General features: G+C 26.9%; 1 protein-coding gene across 4 annotated transcripts; it reads right to left on the reverse strand.

Annotated features, from left to right (window-relative positions):
* Positions 1 to 1306: 1306 nt before the first annotated feature.
* On the reverse strand, positions 1307 to 17957 carry LOC129984345 (uncharacterized). Of its 4 annotated transcripts, none has more exons than XM_056094209.1 (6): positions 17759 to 17957; positions 15670 to 15893; positions 8907 to 9051; positions 7794 to 7913; positions 6403 to 6602; positions 1307 to 3394 (listed from the first exon to the last, which is right to left on the reverse strand). In XM_056094209.1, exons 1-6 carry the CDS (start codon positions 17913 to 17915, stop codon positions 3248 to 3250), a joined length of 993 nt encoding a protein of 330 aa, XP_055950184.1. In that variant the 5' UTR covers positions 17916 to 17957; the 3' UTR covers positions 1307 to 3247. The 4 variants fall into 4 exon arrangements, with proteins under 4 accessions (XP_055950184.1, XP_055950183.1, XP_055950186.1 ...); XM_056094208.1 differs by having other exon boundaries at positions 1307 to 3397; XM_056094211.1 differs by having other exon boundaries at positions 6411 to 6602; positions 17759 to 17956.
* Between the last annotated feature and the right edge of the window lie 2138 nt (positions 17958 to 20095).

A 20095-nucleotide genomic window follows, 5' to 3' on the forward strand; every position in this document is an offset into this window, starting at 1 on the left:
GCTAAATTACTTTTATTGTATAAGAATTTCCTTAGTATTTCAATTACAGTGTTAAAAAAATTAAAATACATAGCTTCTATTGAGATTTCTGTTACTGAATTTCTCAAAAAAGTTTCTGAAATGGATGAAGGTGAGTAAGTTTCTATGGAGAAGCATGAATATCTGATGAAAATCATTTTTTGAATTTATAATTTTCATATAACAAAAAACATATATGTACAGATTTAATTAGAGGCCATTACCATTCCATTGTTATACTGAACGCACTCAGATTTCAATTTAGTTTCATTGTATTGTTATAGATGGCACCATGGGTTCTACTAATCCAAAGTGCTAAGTCACATGACCATAAGTTTGAGTAAAAGCGAGCTGTTGGCATTTGCTCAAATAAAAGAGATACGGGTTCTTTGTCTCCGGTAATGAGTGTTTAGTAATCTTACGCTACAGAGACTTTTTTGCTATGTGCAGACATCTTGTTAGGCTTTACCCTTTGATGCCATCTAAGTATTTTAACTTCTAACTTTAATGTAATTAACCTTTACTGTCTTAATTGTTAATGTCCTATTAATTTTGCTCACTCTAAATAAATTTCTGTTCTTCTTTAAATGTTACTTTTTTTCTTAATCAGTACCTTAGACACTGATCCAAATGGGATTGAATGGGCATTTTGTCCCACCCAGTCCTACACACATATTATATATATTTAAAATTTTTGAGATTAATCAATTGTTGTCAAAGAAAGAATTAAGAGCAAAACAAAAATAACAATTCATGAAATATTGTGCTTAAATTTGATATTATATGTTTATTACTTCCTAACTTAAAAAGGAGCCATATGTGGTCTCAAATCTTGGAGGTTAACGGCTCCTATGCTATATAAAATGGTCTGAAAAATGAATGTTTAATATTACACCTGCTTTTAAAACTGCTTCATAGTTTAACAATCAAAAATTAATCCAATTAATAATTACCAAGTTACATAAGTAAAAAGCAATGCCAATTATATTTGAAAGACATGCACAATCATAACTAAATTTCAATATTTTTCAATTAGTGCAAATGCAGTTGATGGTTCCATTACTGATGATTACAAAATTACATGAAATACAGTAATCCTCTGTAATGGGATATATTTTAAGGAGGTTTCCATCAATTTTGTCAGTACCATTTAAGCTTCGTGGAAAACTGACATGCTAACAGAAAAGCAATTTTGTGGCAGTACATCTGCTAGGCAGTAATTGCAGTCAAACCAACAGAAAAATAACCGATTTACAGGGCAATCAACAATTGTAATATTAAAAAAAGATTTGGACACATGAAATCTTTTTATTTGGCTTCAATACACAAACATATATAAAGGCTCATAAAAATACAAAAAAGGAAATGATATGCCTCTATGTGAAGCCAAGACAAAAACACTTGGCTAAATTGGATGAAGCAAGTCTTGTTCTTTGTGCATTCTACAAACATGCTAACACACAAATGCTCAGAATTCGTGATCAAAAATCAATACATCAAAATGAAGCTTTCTAGACTCGTATTTCCATGCAGAAAACTCAACTTTTAGAATTAGGGCTAATGTCTAGACTAGCCTTTTTACAGTTGCAATAGAAAGAGCTCTCCTTTAGTTTTTATCACTCATAGAGCAAATGGTTTGGCTGGTGAATCACCCTTCCAAATGAAAGAAAAGCAAAAGGAGAGGACTTCAGAAACACACAGAATTCTTTAGGTAAATATATTTCTTTTTTCTGCTAATAAATATAATACACAAATTTTTATAAGTTTCTATACTCTGAGATTTAAAAAAAAATCATTTTCCATAATTGGACATATATACATTTTTAAATTTTGTTTTGCAGTTGACAATATAGTATTTAAAAAATGACTAAAATAAACAGCATTAAAAAAAGTTGAACTCAATGATAGTTGTATGTCTTGCACTGTAAAAATTCTAAAGCAAGTACTACCAAAAGATACACAGAAAGAGATCAATAGCACAAATATGATTGTATAAGTATAATGTAAAATGAGATTACATATATTATGAGATTTATGGCACAGATGTTATTTAAATGCCATCAACTTATATCATATAGAACATTCTTTATATATATATATAAGTTTCTCTTTTACCAAAACAGAGGATGTAAAATTACAACGAAAATATATAACCACCAGCTGTCTTAATGGATTCTGAAGAGCAAAATCTCAATTCTGGTCTTAATAGCTTGAAAAAAAGAAGAAACATCTCAAATTGATGTTGTGCCTTGGAAATAGCAAAGCACTTTCATTTCTTACAGTACCTACCACAAAATAAACATTTCATTAACATAAATTATTTCACTCTTAAAAAAAATGTAAGGTCTTCCTCTTTTCATATTAGTTATGTTCCTATCATAAGGCTATATAATATCGAATATCAATCTATTTACTCCAAAAGATTTGGGTAACACTAACTGGTAAATAAAAGCTATATTGTGAAATTAAAGTAAATCATTTAAAAAAAAGCTAATGATTCAGACAAATATAATTTCAATATGTAAAACAACATGCAAATAACAAAAGTTAAACCAATACGATATTAAAACAAATACAGTAGAAAAATTCACCACAATCCAAAATAACTATGATTCTACAATAATAATACAATCAACAACTTCAATAGATTCTGATTACAAAAATAATAAATTGTATTTGCATATAAAAGAAATGCCTTCATATTTTAAAGTCTTCATATAATATTACCGACCAAAAATAAGCATTTACATATGCTAAATTTATATAAAGTCTTCTTCAAAAAAATTTAGTTACATAACTCATTTGAAACTTTCATCAATAGAACACAGATAAATTGATATTTGGAAAAAAATTTCATTACCTGTAACTACTATTATTTCTTTATTGGTTCTCCTTTTCAAGTTATTGTGAAGAAAAACATAAAAGTTCTGCATTTAACCATTCCCTAGATGTACTAAATTTTAAATTTCAATTCTATTAACAAAGTTCTCAGTAAAACTAAAATAGCAGATTTCAAAATGAATTTTATATGTTTCCAAACAGAGATGCTTTTATTGTAATGTCATGAAAATATCCTATTAAAACCAGAATGGATCCTTCGCAGAAAATATGACACAACACATAATAATGAACATATATCTGAAAAAGGCAAATGGTTTGCTATAACAGCCGACACCAAAAATACAAACCACAAGAGATTGTGCTCAGACGGTATTGCTGTAACGGCTCTTCAGACGAGCCAGTTCTCACTTGGTGGGGTAGTAGAGGCTTTCGTCGTGCATATTGTAGGTGATGCCTGTGCCTGGGGAGAACCCACCTCCTGGATAGGGGGGAGGCTTTTCCTCATGTCGATCGGGGGAGGTACTGTATCTGGGCACTGCTGTGAAGAGAAAAGAAGACAGTTCTTAAAAACATTTTTAACATTTCATAGTTATTTTATATGGCAGCAACCATTCCGTTTCAAACATATTTTAAAAGCAAATTTTGTTTATAATTTGTATTAAAATTTTATTTGAAAGGAAAAAATCTATACTTCACTACATCTTATTTGAAACAACATTTTTATCAGTATGAAATTTTTTTTCCAAACTGTATATTAATGCTTAAATTTAAAAAATGATATGAAACTTGAATTAGGTTTTAGAAAATGTTACTGGTAATTTCTCAGTTAATTAGAAGCAATATCATTTTAAAAATCTCAAATTGTTTTACACCAACTTTGAATTTTAGTATAAAGTTTCTAATTTAAACTTTAAAAAACCATTAAGAAAATTCAAAGAGAAATAATAAATGAAAGAGAAAAAATTATGGGAGAGGAACATAATTTTAATTAGCAAGTTAATAGTAATATAGTTAACTTTTTATCTTAAAAGTTTTTGGAATCTAATTTCCAAGTTTTTTGAATAATTTAAATTTTAGACTACCCTCTAGACTCCTAGACCCTTTAACTCTAAATTCTCCAACTACTCTCTACCATTTAGGGTTTTCCTTCATGAAGAGAAAGGGAAATATTTGTTTTTCAAAGAACAGCTAAAATATCCAAAAGTAACAATAGTAATGACAGAACTGTGAAGATTTTTAAACCAAATCCAACATTTATATTGATTTGATTACATTATCAATATGACAGCTATACAGACAAAATTTTAATAATAAAGCATTCTTGTATATTTTTAATGTATAAATATGACTCTGGCCATTTTCAATAGATAACATTAATAATGATTGCCTGTAAATGAATCAAAAAAGCTGAATTTGATGGTTTGACAACACTACTTAAAAAATGAATGTGAAACCTCTGGTTAATATTTTAAATATATATACACATATATTTTAGCTTAGAAAATATGCCCTAGTTTTGTGCCCCTCCCCTCCAAAAAAAAAAAAAAAAAGTATTTACGTACAGTTGTGTCTCATTTTATTGCAAAAGAAACTTTACAGAAACATTGGCTGTTGTTGAATATTTATGGTGAGCACGGCCCATTGAATAAATCTTGCGACCACCAAAAGAAAAGAAAATAATAATAATAATAATAATAATAACTGACATAGCAGATTTGGAAGCATTGTTTGATGACATTTTGAAATAACAGCTGATCAATTCAAATGGCGCAATGAAGAAGAAACATCCTGCATATGGTGAAAGACACGACAAGGTTACTTCCCAAACCAACAATGTTCACCAAAATGTTGCCAGAACAGGGAAAGAAATTTCAGAAAAATGTTTCTGGAATGTGTTGTTTTACTTGCCATGTTCAGCAGATATTTCCCCTTTAAACTAATAATGTGTTGCTCCATGCACAGAGCCCTTTATGGAGAGAAATTTAATTCCCATGCAGATATAAGAAAATTAGTTGATCATTGGATTGTATCTAAACAATCAGATTCCTTTCTTCACAGAATTCATTTGTTGCTCAAAAGATGAACAAAGGTCGTAGTTTCTGACAGGAAACATTTAATTTTTATTAAAGAACAAGTACCACTTTTTAACTTCAAAATGAAGAGAGTCAGATTTATTCAAACGATAGTGCAAATGCAATTTGTAAATAAAGGTCCTAAATTTCAAAACTGCTTTGCTACAATTAACTCTAAAATTTTGAAACAATATTTTTATATTTTAACTTATAATGCAAAATTTTTAAATGTTTTTACAATGGAACAATTCAAAACTATTAATTAGAAAATTATTCTGCATGGGAAACAGATAATTTGCTAAGCATGGAGTAATTAAGCAATGAACAATATTCAATTCAAGATTATGAGTTTCGACTTATCTTGAATTCTGAAAAGGGGAGGGGGATGAAGAATGTATGTTATCAAAAGTTCTCAAGATTAATGGAACAACTAATTTAAATGTTGACCATACACCTGCACTTTTAAGATTTCTTTAAAAGGTTAAAACATAATAAATTCCTTTAGACATTAACAAAAGAAAAGATTAAAACAACAAATGCAATGTGCATAAATTGCAAAAATTAACAAATTTTTATATAACTGGTTAATTCAAAGCTTTTTAAAACATGAGTTTTAAAACAGAGCATTGAAAATTCTGGTAGCTTGTCAAAAAGTACTCATATGAGAAATTTATTTCCTTTATGTTCAAAAATAAATGCAATAAATCACAAAGCATTTCATAATAAGATAAGTTGTGGCTGCAAAACAATTCATAAAAGATTACTTTCAAAATAAAGAATTAAAAAAAAAAAGTAGCAAGGCACTCTGCCTGCTCAAAAACTCAACTAGATTATATTTAATCAAGATTCCTTATTTAAAGGAGAAATAAAATAATAACTGCATCAGACACACAGTTCCAATCACAACAGTAACTGCATCAAGCAATATCCTTTTCTTGTAACAAAGGGCTACATTCTAGTTAAATATTTTATATTTGTCAACTTTCATCTTAAAAACAATAATAAGTATAAAGACAGAAAAGTAATAAGAGCTGAATTTCATCTTATAATATATAAATAAGTAAGTAATTTTTTAATGCATAGATGAAATTAAAAAACTAAGGTAAAGGAAGAAGTATGTGGAAAAACATTTGCAGCCCTGATTTAAACTGCCCTAAATAAAAATCATTTATTTATAAAAATACAAACAGGTTTCTGATTCAATATAAAAAATACATACTTCTCCATATATAAATCAAAACTGCTTGAAAGGAATAAAAAAATAGAATTAAAATATTTTTATAACTTAAAATTAAAATCTTCTTAGTATTGTCCCAAGTACTTGACCTCTAGGTGACCTCCAATGAAACAGCAATTAAAGAAAAGATCTAGGTGAGGGAACACAGGGGAGAAGCAAGCCAGCGAGCACTACAACAAAGAACTAGCCATCTAGGAGAAGCCACAGTGAGAAAAAGAGAAAAGTGGGCATTACACGCTTACTAGGATAAGGCTGGTGGCCAGCAACCAGGGAATGCGGTGAAGCATTTGGAGGTTCATCTCTCTGAAGGCGAGCCCGGCGACAAAGGCATACCCCCACACCACAAAACAGTAGGCCACACCCAATCAGCACCGTAATGCAGGTGGCAAAAGCTCCTGCTGCCATTCCCAATATCTCATTCCCTGAGGTGTCATCTAGAAAATAAAATATAATTCAGAAAACAAATAGTTAAATTACCATAAAAAAAATTGTCTAGGCTCAAATAATTCTGGAACTATTTTTTAAATTCCATTAGCTTGCAATATAATATGCATGCTTCCCTTAAAAATGGAAAGGAATATAAATATGCATTAGACTGAATCAAACTTAAAGTCATGATTCTTCTAAAGGAATCAAAATAAAAATTAAATTCAAAATTAATAATCTTTACTTTGTTAATTCCTAATCAGAAATATTTAAAAAATAATTTGTAATAAAACAATGTTATAAAATACTTCATTAAAAAAATTACAGATTTAAAAATTGTGATAATACAAAATATTAGATATTACAAAATATTTTTTTTATCTACTAACAGTATCATGAACAAAACAATACACAAATTAAGACTGTATTACAAAATCTAAAAATACAGCAATCTTGCTACTAAATTCTTCAGTATCTTGCTTATTATTTGAAGACAAATAATTAAATTAGCAAAAAAACTAAAAAAAAAAAAAAAACTGCAAATTATTGTGCAGTTGATCATAAACAAATAGATTAAATAAATTTTTAAATTAAGGAATTTTTTGTTATTAATAAGAGAAGGTGAAATTCTACAAACATAAAAATAAAATATTTGTACATTCTGATGTAGAGCTGGGTTTCTGAAAATGTCTCATTTGAAATTACATAACTAAAGCAGAATTAACTTGAGAGATAAGAGAAAAAGATTATATATTATTCAAATGATAATATTTGCTATAATGTCTGAAATCTAAACAGCATTCTGATTTAACCTTTTTCAATAACATTAAAGAAACTGGTAGACATTTATTGCAATCAGGACTTAAAAGCTCAAGCAATTCCAATATAAAATCTTTTTTACAGGAATTGTCTTGATTATTCTAATAGAGAGAATGGTTCTTTGGAATTTCCTTTGGTATGGAGAAGAATTTAAAAAATTTAACTCAAAAAATAAGATACAATATTTAATGAGAAATTCTTTCAGACAAAAACTGTTAATAGTTTTTATTTATACCTCAAAAGTAAGTTTTGTTGAAGTTGAAAATGCATAACTTTGAGAATTTGAAACAATAAATGTGAAGAATTATAATACTTCTTTATTTCAGTTGATACTGTACTATAAATAACAAAAAATAAAGCAGCATATTTAAACTTCTTACCAATGCATGAGGCATGACTTGTTTCATCACTGTTATCACCACAATGATTCACACCATCACAGGTTAAATCTGGAGTGATACAGAAGCTATTCATACAAAGAAAGTCCCGACATCCTACAGCTGAAAATAAATTGTTTATATGTTAAATTTGCATTTGAAAGATATGGAATTTCCTAATGAAAGCAAGATTTTTTTTTAGCATTCTCTTCACTGACAATTTATAAAATTTCTAATTTGTTGAAATGACACAATCATATATTTTTAAAAGAACTTTAAATATAATTGCAGAAATAGAATTTTGATTTTTTTTAATACTTTATTAATGCTTGACTTAATATAAAAGCTGTTTAAAAATCATAAGTTGATTTGACAATATAAATAACTAGCAATTAATTTACTTTTTTATTTAATTTTTACCAGAGAAATAGTTGTAGGTTACAATTAATAAAACAAATAATGTATCTCATACTTCTAATTCTCATAATCTAACAAAAATTTCTCATGTTTAGAACTTAAGAAATCATAAGAAGCAATTCATTTTAACTTTAGTCATACATTTTAAGTGGTACAATTTGAAAAGAAATTTTCCCTTAAATTTTATTTGAAATATTTTGCTATAAAATTCATTGATGTATTTTTTATCCATTTAAACCAAATGACTAAATCTTTGGATTTATAACAGGTGTGCATGTACTACAGGTAAATACATGTAAAAAAATCTACCTAAAACCACACACAAACACAGAAATATCTACGTAAAATTTCAAATTCAGACTTTGAAGTACTATTACAATTATCTGCAAACCAAATTTCATGTTGTAAATTTTACAGAATTATCACTACAGATTCTGATTAATTCTAATAATTATTATAAAAAATATAATCTAGTAATATTTTTAAAAATATCCATTTCTTGTACACTAACATGTTTTAATAATTTTTTATAGTTATAAAAAAATGAGAAAATATTTAACTGAAACAAATAGCTTTATTTTAAAGATTACTAGATTTAAATACAAAAAATTATATAATGATAAAATGTAAGCATTACATTCTTAGCCACACATTAATAGTAATACAATAAATGTTATAAAAATAATTGCAGCTTCTTACGTGAGTCTTTAAAGGTTGTGATAACTAATTTAAAACCATTCCCAGGTTGAGTCCACTTATCTGTTACATACTTTAGAGTTACAAAATTGCTTTGTGTAAAGATGGTCCCAACATCAGCTCTAGTGCTACGACAAGACAAATCTGCCTACAATTTGACAGAAAAAGATAACTAAGATATTCAATAAAACACTACATAAAGTTAAAAAAAAATTACAAATTTGTTAATTTTATAAATTAAACATATTACTAATAGAAGCCAAACTTTATTTACAACTAGTGCAAATTAATAGGGAATTTTTTCCTACATATATTATGAAACTATACCCATCATTTAACGATTTATAGTAAATTAAGCTCCAAATAATTCTAAAAAAATAATTCTAAATTTCATATTGGTAATAATTTTTATTGATTTTCTTCTTTAAAAACTTCATATGCATAACATGAAACTTAAAAGCATTATTCATTTACATTATATAGCAGCATATTCATTTACATTATAAGATAGAGAAATTACACATTGCCAGAGAATAAAGAACTTTAATACCTTGACACAAACATCAGTTGTTTTACTATAGGTATATAATGGAAAACATGCTCATGTTTATCAATCATTTTCTTTATTTTAATCGAATTATATACGTAAAATATTACCTAAAAAAAGAGGCATGGAATTCTGCTTTTATTCTTCATAATTTCAAGGAAATATTAAAATTTTTATATATTATCAAGATTTTTTTTTTTGTCATGATAATAGCAAGGTGCAAAAGACCAAATAAAAAAGAATTATGAACTTATAGAGTTTCAAAAAAGAATTTGTCAATAGTTATTTTTTTGCTCCATGGAATAAAATAGTCCACCAAACTTGGAAGTTACAATGAAGTTGGACTCAAATTATTCGAAAATTTTTAGAACAAAGATTAATTAGAAATTATTACCTTTATATACATAAGAAATAAATCAATCTGCTATCAAAGTTATGAACTTCAAGTAATGATAAATTTTAAGGTTCCTCCTACTATTACGCTGAGCTTTCAAAAAGCTATCTTTGGATTTTTAATTATTAGTTTAAACAAACTGAAATATTTCCTTCCAGATATTTCTTTAGATGCATTCCCTCCCTCCTTTTTTTAAGGATTCAGCTACAAAAATAGAGAATAAGGAAATCCATGTGAAGAAATTAATTTGATGTAATTTACAGAACAAGCTATCACTATTAATATAAAACTTAGTTTAATGTTTCTTTCAAATATTGTATCAATATAAAAAATAGGAAGATATATTTTTTTTTTACTTACATTCAAAAATTTCCGAACTTAAAAACATGATGCAAGTTTATAAAAATGAATGGAGATGGTGAAAAAATGGGATTATTAGAAAAAGACGAGTATAGTAAATAACCAAAATAACAGAATGCCAAGCTTTTGGCATTTAAAAGTCTATTCATCTATGGTTCTGAAATATCATCAAGTTTCAATGTAATTATATTAGTTTAAAAAAAGACAAAGAGAATTTCTTATTATATGCTTTATGTGCACTTTAAAATATACCATGTCTATTTTTATTATTCTGGAATTTTCTTTGAAAATAAAATACATACAACAGTATCAGTATACCAATTAGATATAGAAACCTAAATTAATATTAGTTTTGTTAATAATTGAAGCAAATGAGCATATATTGCTTGCTCAAAGCAATATTTTGTGTGTGAGTAAGGAGAATTCAATATGTGAAATATCCCTTTTCTTTCCTAATACATAAAATTTTTAATGTAATTTTTACAGCACGGTATATTTATCATTTAAAAATTACATATTTAAAACTAATATTTTTCACATTTTGCTTTGTTTTAATCAAACATTTACAAAAGTACAAACATAGTGATTTTCTCAAGCTGTTCTATGGATTTACTCACACATGAAAAGGAGTTAGTGCACAGAAGTATTCTAAAATTTAAGCAACATATGAACTTTTTTATGCTTTTTAAAGTAAATGTCTTTTAATTCAACATTACCAATCAGAATATAGCGAGTAAAAGAACAAATATCTAATTGAAAAATTAGCTTAAGATGGAATAATGTAATATTACAAAATATTAAATACCTATTAATTATTATTAACAAATTACCTCAAACAGCAAGTGATCTATTTGATCATATAAGACTGAAGAGATTCTTAATTGTTCAACTAGATCGCTAAAAAGATAATAAATAAAATAAGCAAAATATATCAAGCAAAATAAGCAAAGCAATAAAAAAATAGAAAAAAATAATATTCATTTTAATAAAGAAAAACTTAAGAAAAATTTATTCTTTTTTAAAAAATAAAAAAAAAAACTGAAATTGAGAACTAAAAAAGTAAAAATAAGGATAAATTAAAAACAATGCAAGTCAACTTTACCCATACAAAAAACTTATTTTTTCAGCTTATTTGAGAGATTTTAACAACAGCATTCGGCTTTTCAGGAGCATGGTTTCAGAGACTCAAACACTACATTGGTGCAAAAGCTTAGACAGGATTATGGATTTGCAAACTTTTAACAGTATACAGATTTAAAAGAGATGACATTACAAACTTTAAATGGTTAACACTGCAAATGATAATTCATCATAGTCTAGATAGATGCTGCAAGCAAAAATAAATAAATAAAATAATGAAGTTATGAAGATTTGGCAGTTAAAAGCTGAAGATAAGAAATTTTAACTATCCTTAATCAATTTAAGAAATATTTAATGATTCTATTTTAATGCATATATAAAGCACAACACAGATATGGGAGGTTATATTTGATAACACAGTCATCAGATCCAAAGAGTAGCTAATACCCAACAAATGGATGTTCATAAAGATCACAGGTCATTAAGACTCGGCCCTTAAGACCCATGATCTTTAGGACTGAGATACATGAAAAGATACTTTGAATTTTGGATGCAGGCATAATGGCTCAGAGCAAAATGAAAGCTCTGAAGTGGCATAATAAGCCCTCTAAAATGTTGTGGGTTCCAAATCATGCATCTAATGGACTGAAATGGCAATCAGTGATATTTAGCAATGAGAAAGAATTAAATTTTGATGGTCCTGATAGGTGGGCATTATATTGAATTTACAAAAAGAACTTTGGCATTGTTTTAAGCAGATTAATTGATGGTTCAAGGGTTGCTTGGGTAGCCTTTGGTTACAATGGGCATCATATCATTATATAAAAACTTTGGTGGATAACCTGTTGCCATTTGCTGAAATGAGTAAGCCTTTGTGGAAACTTCAAAAAGACAATATTTTGATTCAGAGTGCAAATAAACACATAAGTCTACTTAATTCAGAGAATATAATTTTTTTTTTGATTGATCAGTATGTAACTCAGAATTTAAATATATACTGAATTTTTGGGACATCACAATGATAGATAGTGTTCTAATGTAAATGAATTCAATCAGGATACATGGTATAAAATCGAGTTCTAAACCATGCAAGATTTAGTTTCTTCACTGGAAACTTGTATTTATAAACTAATCAAAAAGAATGGATATGTAATCATATTTTAAATCCCCTTAATTTGAATTTCATTTCATTTTAATCAAAACCTTTGAGACTACAAAATTTTTTTTAAAAAAATTAACAAAGCTAGTAAAATACTCAAAACAACATTTATTGTAATATTCTGTATTCATATATTGCACTTCACTGAAGTCATTTTGGAAAATTGATTAAATGTGCTTTGAAATCTGTGTGAATCTGTTCATTGTCTAAACTTTTACATCACAGTGTAATCTTTATTTCCAAAAACAAATTTTATTTTTTTATCTAAAAACATAATTGGGATTTTTATTAACCCGAGAATAAATATTTTCTGGTCACCACCATTAAATCATCCAGTTAATTTTTAAATTATATATTTGTTTGAAAATAAAATTTTGAGAAAGGAATGAGTACATTTTAAACATCTGATAATTCAAGATCTAAAGTAGAAAATGCAGAATTCTGGATATTTCATGACTACAATCATCCTGATTTAAGTTTGAGGATGTAATGGGCTATAATTCTAGTATGTAATATATCTTCAGCACATTTATGCACTCTAAATAATGTTAGCTTAACTGCTGAAGCTATAAAAGAAAAATAAAGTTTATTTGCAGTTTATTGCTCTACTGATCTGGCAGCAACATTTTCTATATTGAAATATATGAAGTGCAACAAACATATTTTACACTAATTCCCTTGTATTAGTACATTCACCTATTTATCATTCCATGAGAATAATACTGCATGCATTATAGTAGATATATAGCATTTAGTTGAAACATTACTTTGAAATAAGTATTACTCCAAAAAACTATTACTTACAGGAAATATTAAAATTCACTTAAGAACTGTATGTAACAAAATATATCATTATGTACTTTTTGATAAAATTAGTTTATTGTATAACTTTATTAGCTAAAAATCCTCTAAAGATGTGAAAAACTTATGGATAATATCAAACTACAGAATCTAACAGAGTGAAAAAATAAATATTAACTACAGAGAAGTAAATTTTTTTCATGCAATTATGTACATATAATAGAAAAATAAAAGAATGATTCTTCAATTAATAACATTGAAGGTAAGAATATTTATATATTTTCTTCAACAAAATAATTATTGAAATTTTAAATTTTACTACTTTTAAGTAATGAATAATTTAAGAAAAAAATATGTAGTATATGGCAAAACACTGAAATAATCTGTACACAATTTACTCAATTTTCATTGTAACGTTTACAGCCTTTAAAAAAATATCTGGTATGATTTATTTTGATAGTATGTTAACAACTTATTTGAAAAATAGTTTATTTAAATACATCAATAAAATTCATGTAATAAATTAAACTACAAGCTCTAAAATTTTTTTATATTTTGTATCTTTATTTAATATAGAAGTTAAAACCCTGGCTTACTTTAATCTATAAATTTATGATACATTTTATATCCATAAATTAATGACAACATTTTGTATGGAAAAAAAGTTACTCAGAAAGGGTTCCATTATTAATGAGATATGGTATACAAACAACCTAATAATAAAAATATACCGAGAAAAAAAAATGTAGCAATATGCAGAAGATAAGAGAAAAAAAAAGCATGGTGTTTAGAAGGATAAGTAATATAATGATAAAAATACAATTATGTTTTCTTTTATAAAATCTCAGTAAGGCGAGTAGCACTACTCATGGTAAAGCATACATGACAAGTGCTGTGCATACTCTTGACTAGATAATACAGCAGAAATTGAAGTAAGTTCTACTATTCAAAATGCTGCCATTAGAACTTTTTTACTTAGTGGATTGTGCTTTACTGGGTTTTATATTATATATATATATCTATTCCCATGCATGTTTTATAGTATACATTTGGGAACAGACACATTTAGTCCACTCTATTCAATTAATTTTTTTTTTTTCATTTTCAATAAGACCAACAATACATCCTAGTTATTAGCAGCTAGCATGATTATCATGAAAATGACAATTTATAAAAGAACAAAAAGAAAAAACAAATGCAAACACAAGTCTATAATATCTTGGCAATAAGTACCCTTAATTACTTTTCTGAACCCTACATACTGATTTTCGCAAAACATAAAATTACGTACTTTCATTCAACATTATGCCTGCCCATTTTACTGCCACTTTAATAATAGCAAACTTCCAAACTTTTGGAAAAAAGCAGTTCTGATATCGCATTAAACGTAATAGCATATTAAATAAGGCAATAAAATCTTTCATCTGTGAACAGTGTATTTTTCCCATTAATTATTGATTAATCCTGTAGATAAGTTCATTTCTACAGGAAATGAATAAAATATATTCTTATTTTATTTTTACTGAAAATATAAAATGGAATATATCTAACTGGTTTAAGGGTAAACAGATCAATATGGTTTAATATTTTGGATATCACCTGCCGCAATATTCAGATATCCATGATTGTTTAGATTCCATTATAAAAGATGCAATCTCAATTTAATCATTTCTATAAATTTCATTTGCTCAACGAAAATTATAATATATAACTTATCAAAGTTCAGAAATTTTTCCCCCTCATCTAAGCTTTAATACTTTTGACAATATCCATTTATAAGCGATATTTTTAACTGAATGGCTCTTTTCAATTTAATCACAATATTTCTTTGGATAAAACTGTTTATTTACATTGTTCATATTGTTTACTATATCATGAGAAAAAATATAAAACATGTATATTCACTATCTTTTTTACATTATCCTGTTTTACCTATTATCTTACATGAATAAAACACCAGTCATGTGGTTCAATATGCTGGCAGATCCATCGACCATTTAAAATTTTATTACCTATAAGCAGCAATGATATCAGTTTTCTTTGATCACTCGGTTTTCTTGTAGATTTTATGTGTAACCCTTAATTTATGGGTGCTAATGTATATTAAAAAGATAAACAAACAAATTCTATATTTCTTTTCTATAAAAATTTTGAATTAACATGAAACATTTGATTAGTTTGTATATTAACACATAATATTACACATAATTAATATTTAAAAAAAAAAAAGGATATTTTTGAACAAAAATCTAGAGACATGTTAGGAGATACCTTCCACAGATTTCAAATTCAATAAATTTGTATCAGAAATGATTACAATAAAAGTTAACTTAAAATAAGCATTAAATATATTACAATGCAGAAGCAAAATCAGTAATGAATAAAGATCCAAATCTTCTGATGCATTTAATCATTCAATGTTTACCTTGTAATTACCAAACGCATGTGCACCATCAAAGATATAAAGATGATCGTTACAGTCCAAAGCTAAACGTTCAAACCTCAGCATGAACCTCTGAAGTATAGTATCTGTCTGGAAAGTGAGGACACATGACAAGTTGTCTTCTCCTTCCGATGTTAGAACTGTACCATCTATTTTCTTGTACATTTGAAGATTGCGTTCCTTAGTACATAATGTAGATATGTGATCTGAAATAAAAGATTTCTTGAGTCATTATCTTTAATAAAATTAATAACAAAGAAATTTTTAAATAATACATTGCAAAAATATAAAATTTTGGGATGTAATCTATGTTATTTTAATTACATACACTTTTATAAACTACATCATTTGTTGTTAATTATACATAATAACTTTTTAACTATTGAAAAAATATATTACCTAATATATCAAACATACAATAAATGATATTTTACATAAAAACATTTGCTTTTATCCTCATTATTCAACATTTTAATTTATCTCGCATCAATAACCAACACAACATTCGATAATCGTAAAAAATGCATTTCATACGAACACACACTTATATTTTTTGTAATATTGTCTTGCATTTTATTAAAATTGATAACATTACACAATTAAAAATAAAACTAATAATAATAATTGAAGTTTAATTGTTAGAACCTATTGCCTGCTACAACATCTCATCAAATTAAGAGATTTAAAATGTTTCTTGCTACAGCTCGAGTTGTTCAATTAGGTATATAAAACTGCTAAATGGGCATGATAAAATAAAGTGTAAATATAAAGAAAACTGCATTCTCATGAGGTTAAACAATTAACAACCTTGCTCACAATTGCAGACAAAATAAAAAATTCACATTTTCATCCTCTCAAATTTTTTTCATGCTTCAATTTTTAAATCAACCTATTTTATTACCTCCACCAGAACACTTTCAAATTACTCGAAATTTATTTCACTTTTATTACTCTAGGTCTAAATCAAATTTTTAATATTGTACCCAAATAGTAAAATAAACATATTCCTAAGAATTCAGCAATTCTACATAAACAATCAGAATTCATATAAAGATATTAAATTATGTTATTTTGATACTTTCCAAATTTGATATGATACTGCAGAAAAGTTTGCATCCAATATTTAATATCAAAATTTTGGTTTCATAAAAGTCTACAATCACAATTTTATAGGCATTTTTAGCAACGCTGCTTGTTTCTTAGTTGACATTATAATATACAAAGTGAAATTCTTAAAATACATAACACAATAAAATTCTTAGAAACTAATGCATACTACAGCAAGTAATTAAGAAAATTACATTATATGAATAAAGTGTTAGTTACTAAAATTTTGATGCAATGTTGAATAGAAATAACATCATTTAATACAACAAATCTAAAGTGAATTTCTCCAATGTCCACTGCTACTAAATATTATATATATATACAAATATTTATGACGAACTGTAATATTTATTAGTTTACAATTGTTGAAAGGTTCTGATAATCAAGCAAATAAATAGAACAATTGTATTTAAAATTCCAGCACTACATTTGCTTTAGTGAAAGAATAAAAAAGTTTTTTTTTCTACAATCTTAATTTCGTTTTTTTAAACTTTTCTTTAGAGCACGGTAGCAAATCAAGTTTTGTACATTTACTTAGTTAAAATATATAATTAAAAATAGAAGAAATCTTATTTTTTCCGTTAAATTATATAACTGAAAACAGAAATCTTGTCTTTTCAATTTTGATATATTTCAATGCATTGCTTCTATAGCAAATTTAAATATCTTTAAGGAAATCTATCTTCGTAAACATTTGTTACCACAGGAAAACGAAACTAACATAAAGGAATGCTTGTTTTTAAACAAATTTCATCCTCGAGTAATAAATAATGATTTACATAGAGAACAACTTTAGATATAATTAATTATATGAAAAAAGCATCGAATATCTAGCGAATTTTAAAGTATATTCAATAACATTCTTCAGAAACTATTAAAACACCTATTATTCCACACCCACATTAAATACATTTTATCATAAGAAATAAAATAAAAATATTGGGTTTAAAACAAAAACGCTTACAATACTTATTTTTGTCAGCAAAAGCACCATTTCTACATAATAATAAGTTCAATAATAAACATTGAAGAACAACATAACACCATTGATCTCTCTGTACACTCGCCATTTTGACAGGCCATTTAAAACAGAAGCGGATAGCGAGAGAACGATCATGCATTGTTAACGGACTTCAAAATTTTCTGAGCTAGAATGAGTATTCTTGCGCATGCCTACATTTAACTGGAGGAAACGAGGGCTAAGCTTTGATATACCAGGTTGGCAATTTTTCGGTGGCGCTTTTGTTACCGTTACGCTATTGCTGCCGTTCGCGCCACATTCAGCCATTTCACTAAAATTTGGCGATAAACTTTTTTTTTTTTTTGGCGAAAATGTCTGTATATCAAAGCTGTTCCAAAATGAATAACATTCGCCCAGTTGCGTAGGAAGAAATGGAAAATATTAATTCTAGTTAAAGCTATGATTATAGGGAGGTGTTTTCTTCTTCTTTTTTGCATTTGGGAATGGGAGATTTTAGGAAATTTACCATAGGATTTTAGAATTTTTTCTGTTTACTAAAAGAAAAAACTTGAACATTTAGGACGTACTAAATTCTTTTTTGGATTCGATTATTCGTAGGAAACACAGTGTTTATTTTGTTTGATGCTGCTTGAGTTGCTTTTATAATTTCTTTTAGAAATATACTAGTCTTGTGTGATGTTTGGATTCTGATCATCTTCCTCCCTGTTATCTTCCCCTGATCAATTCGTGATAATTCAACGTAAAAAAAAAAAAAAAAACGTTATTCAACATCAAATTACGTTTAAAAACGTAATTTGTTTGATTAGCAAGTTTTTGAAAAGAAATCTGCGCATACTATAAGGGCAATTGCAAATAGCAATCATGTTTCACGAAATAAACAATGTCTCTGTCCTTAATAATTTCTCTTATATCAACGCAGAGTGATCAAGTAATCATCGATTAGAGTGGCATGGTATATATTTAGCCTAAATTTTTTCTAAGTCCTATAACATTGTATGATCGTTCTCTCACTATCCGCTTCTAGGAAATAGGGTCATAAACATTCCACCCCTCCTTCTTCTATTGAGAGGGAGAGTTTTCCGCTTTTCGTTCCCGATAGAAACCCGAAGGGTATAATCGATCAATGCTATTCATTATTTGGCCGGAAAATAGTAGAAAATCAGCTTCTAGCGAACAGAGCAGCATGAGACCACCAAATTGTGGTTGTATATTTACGTCTACATTAGATTTGGAAAAAGTTTGAATTAAATGCCTTTTTTTATTTAAAAATAAAAGTTTATGAAGAAAATATTAGATTTTTGTTTTTTAGAAGAATCTTCTGAAAATTCTATTTCCCAACCTCTTCTCCTACATAGAATATAAACTTCGATTTGGTCGGGCAAAAAAAAAAAAAAAAAAAGAGTGAGAGAGAGAATTTCTTCGTCTTATCAATTTATTATTATTGTTTCTGAATCAGAAGAAAGTATTTTAAATGTTGTGTCATGTTCTCATACAACAACAGATGGGGGAGAGAAAAAATTATAAATTTATCAATCGTACAGTGCATTTTCAATACTGTTTATTATTTCTTTAGATAAATTGTATTCTGTATTATGTTAAGAATCTTCCCAGGATCTATTGATACAAATGGAATGAAAAGATATTTAAGGATTTCATTATTTTTCAGTACAAAATTATGAAATGATTTACTTAAAAAAAAAAAAAAAAAAAAAAAAAAAAAAACTACCTCTTTAATTTAGGAATTTTTTATAGAATATTTCTTTAGTTTCACTGGAAATAATGCTTATACAAACAAATATTTTTTAGATGAATAAATTATGTTAGTTAAACTATTCAATAAGATGAAATTACCAAAGCACCTGTTAGTTAGTAAGATTACAGAATTGCGTTCAAAGAAGCATAGAATTATATCAATTGTATCACGATTCCTAGAAAAAAAATGTTAAGTTCAAGGAAATAAATTTAAAATTAAACATTAATAAATGAGAATAAAAAGAAAGTAATATTTTATTCTTTTACTTTCAATCTGATATCTTTTAATTAACTTTTTCATTAATTATTAATATAATTTCGTACATAACCTCTTTTCTTTATATTTTTTAATTATCAATTTATTTTCATTATCCATTCTATAATTGCATACTTTCACTTAAAAGTGCAGGAAAAGAAAGCATTAGTGCAGTGATTCTCAACCTGTGGGGGGCGCCCCCCCCCTCCTAGGGGGACCCGAGAATATCCAAGAGAAAATATTATTTCAAAAAACTGACTGAAAGAAAAGCACACATACACATAGAAAACAAAATACATTTCGACATATTT

Source organism: Argiope bruennichi, chromosome 9, assembly GCF_947563725.1.
Source record: "Argiope bruennichi chromosome 9, qqArgBrue1.1, whole genome shotgun sequence".
NCBI lineage: Eukaryota > Metazoa > Arthropoda > Arachnida > Araneae > Araneidae > Argiope > Argiope bruennichi.

Bases quoted from the DNA above. Each gene is read 5' to 3' on its own strand.
- LOC129984345 (XM_056094208.1), bottom strand. From the start codon at position 17,915: ATGCATGATCGTTCTCTCGCTATCCGCTTCTGTTTTAAATGGCCTGTC. The intron at 15,894-17,758 runs GTAAGCGTTTTT...CTTTTATTTCAG, and splicing joins TGCTGACAAAAATAAGTATT to ATCACATATCTACATTATGT. The intron at 7,914-8,906 runs GTAAGAAGCTGC...ATTTATTTTCAG, and splicing joins CACAACCTTTAAAGACTCAC to CTGTAGGATGTCGGGACTTT.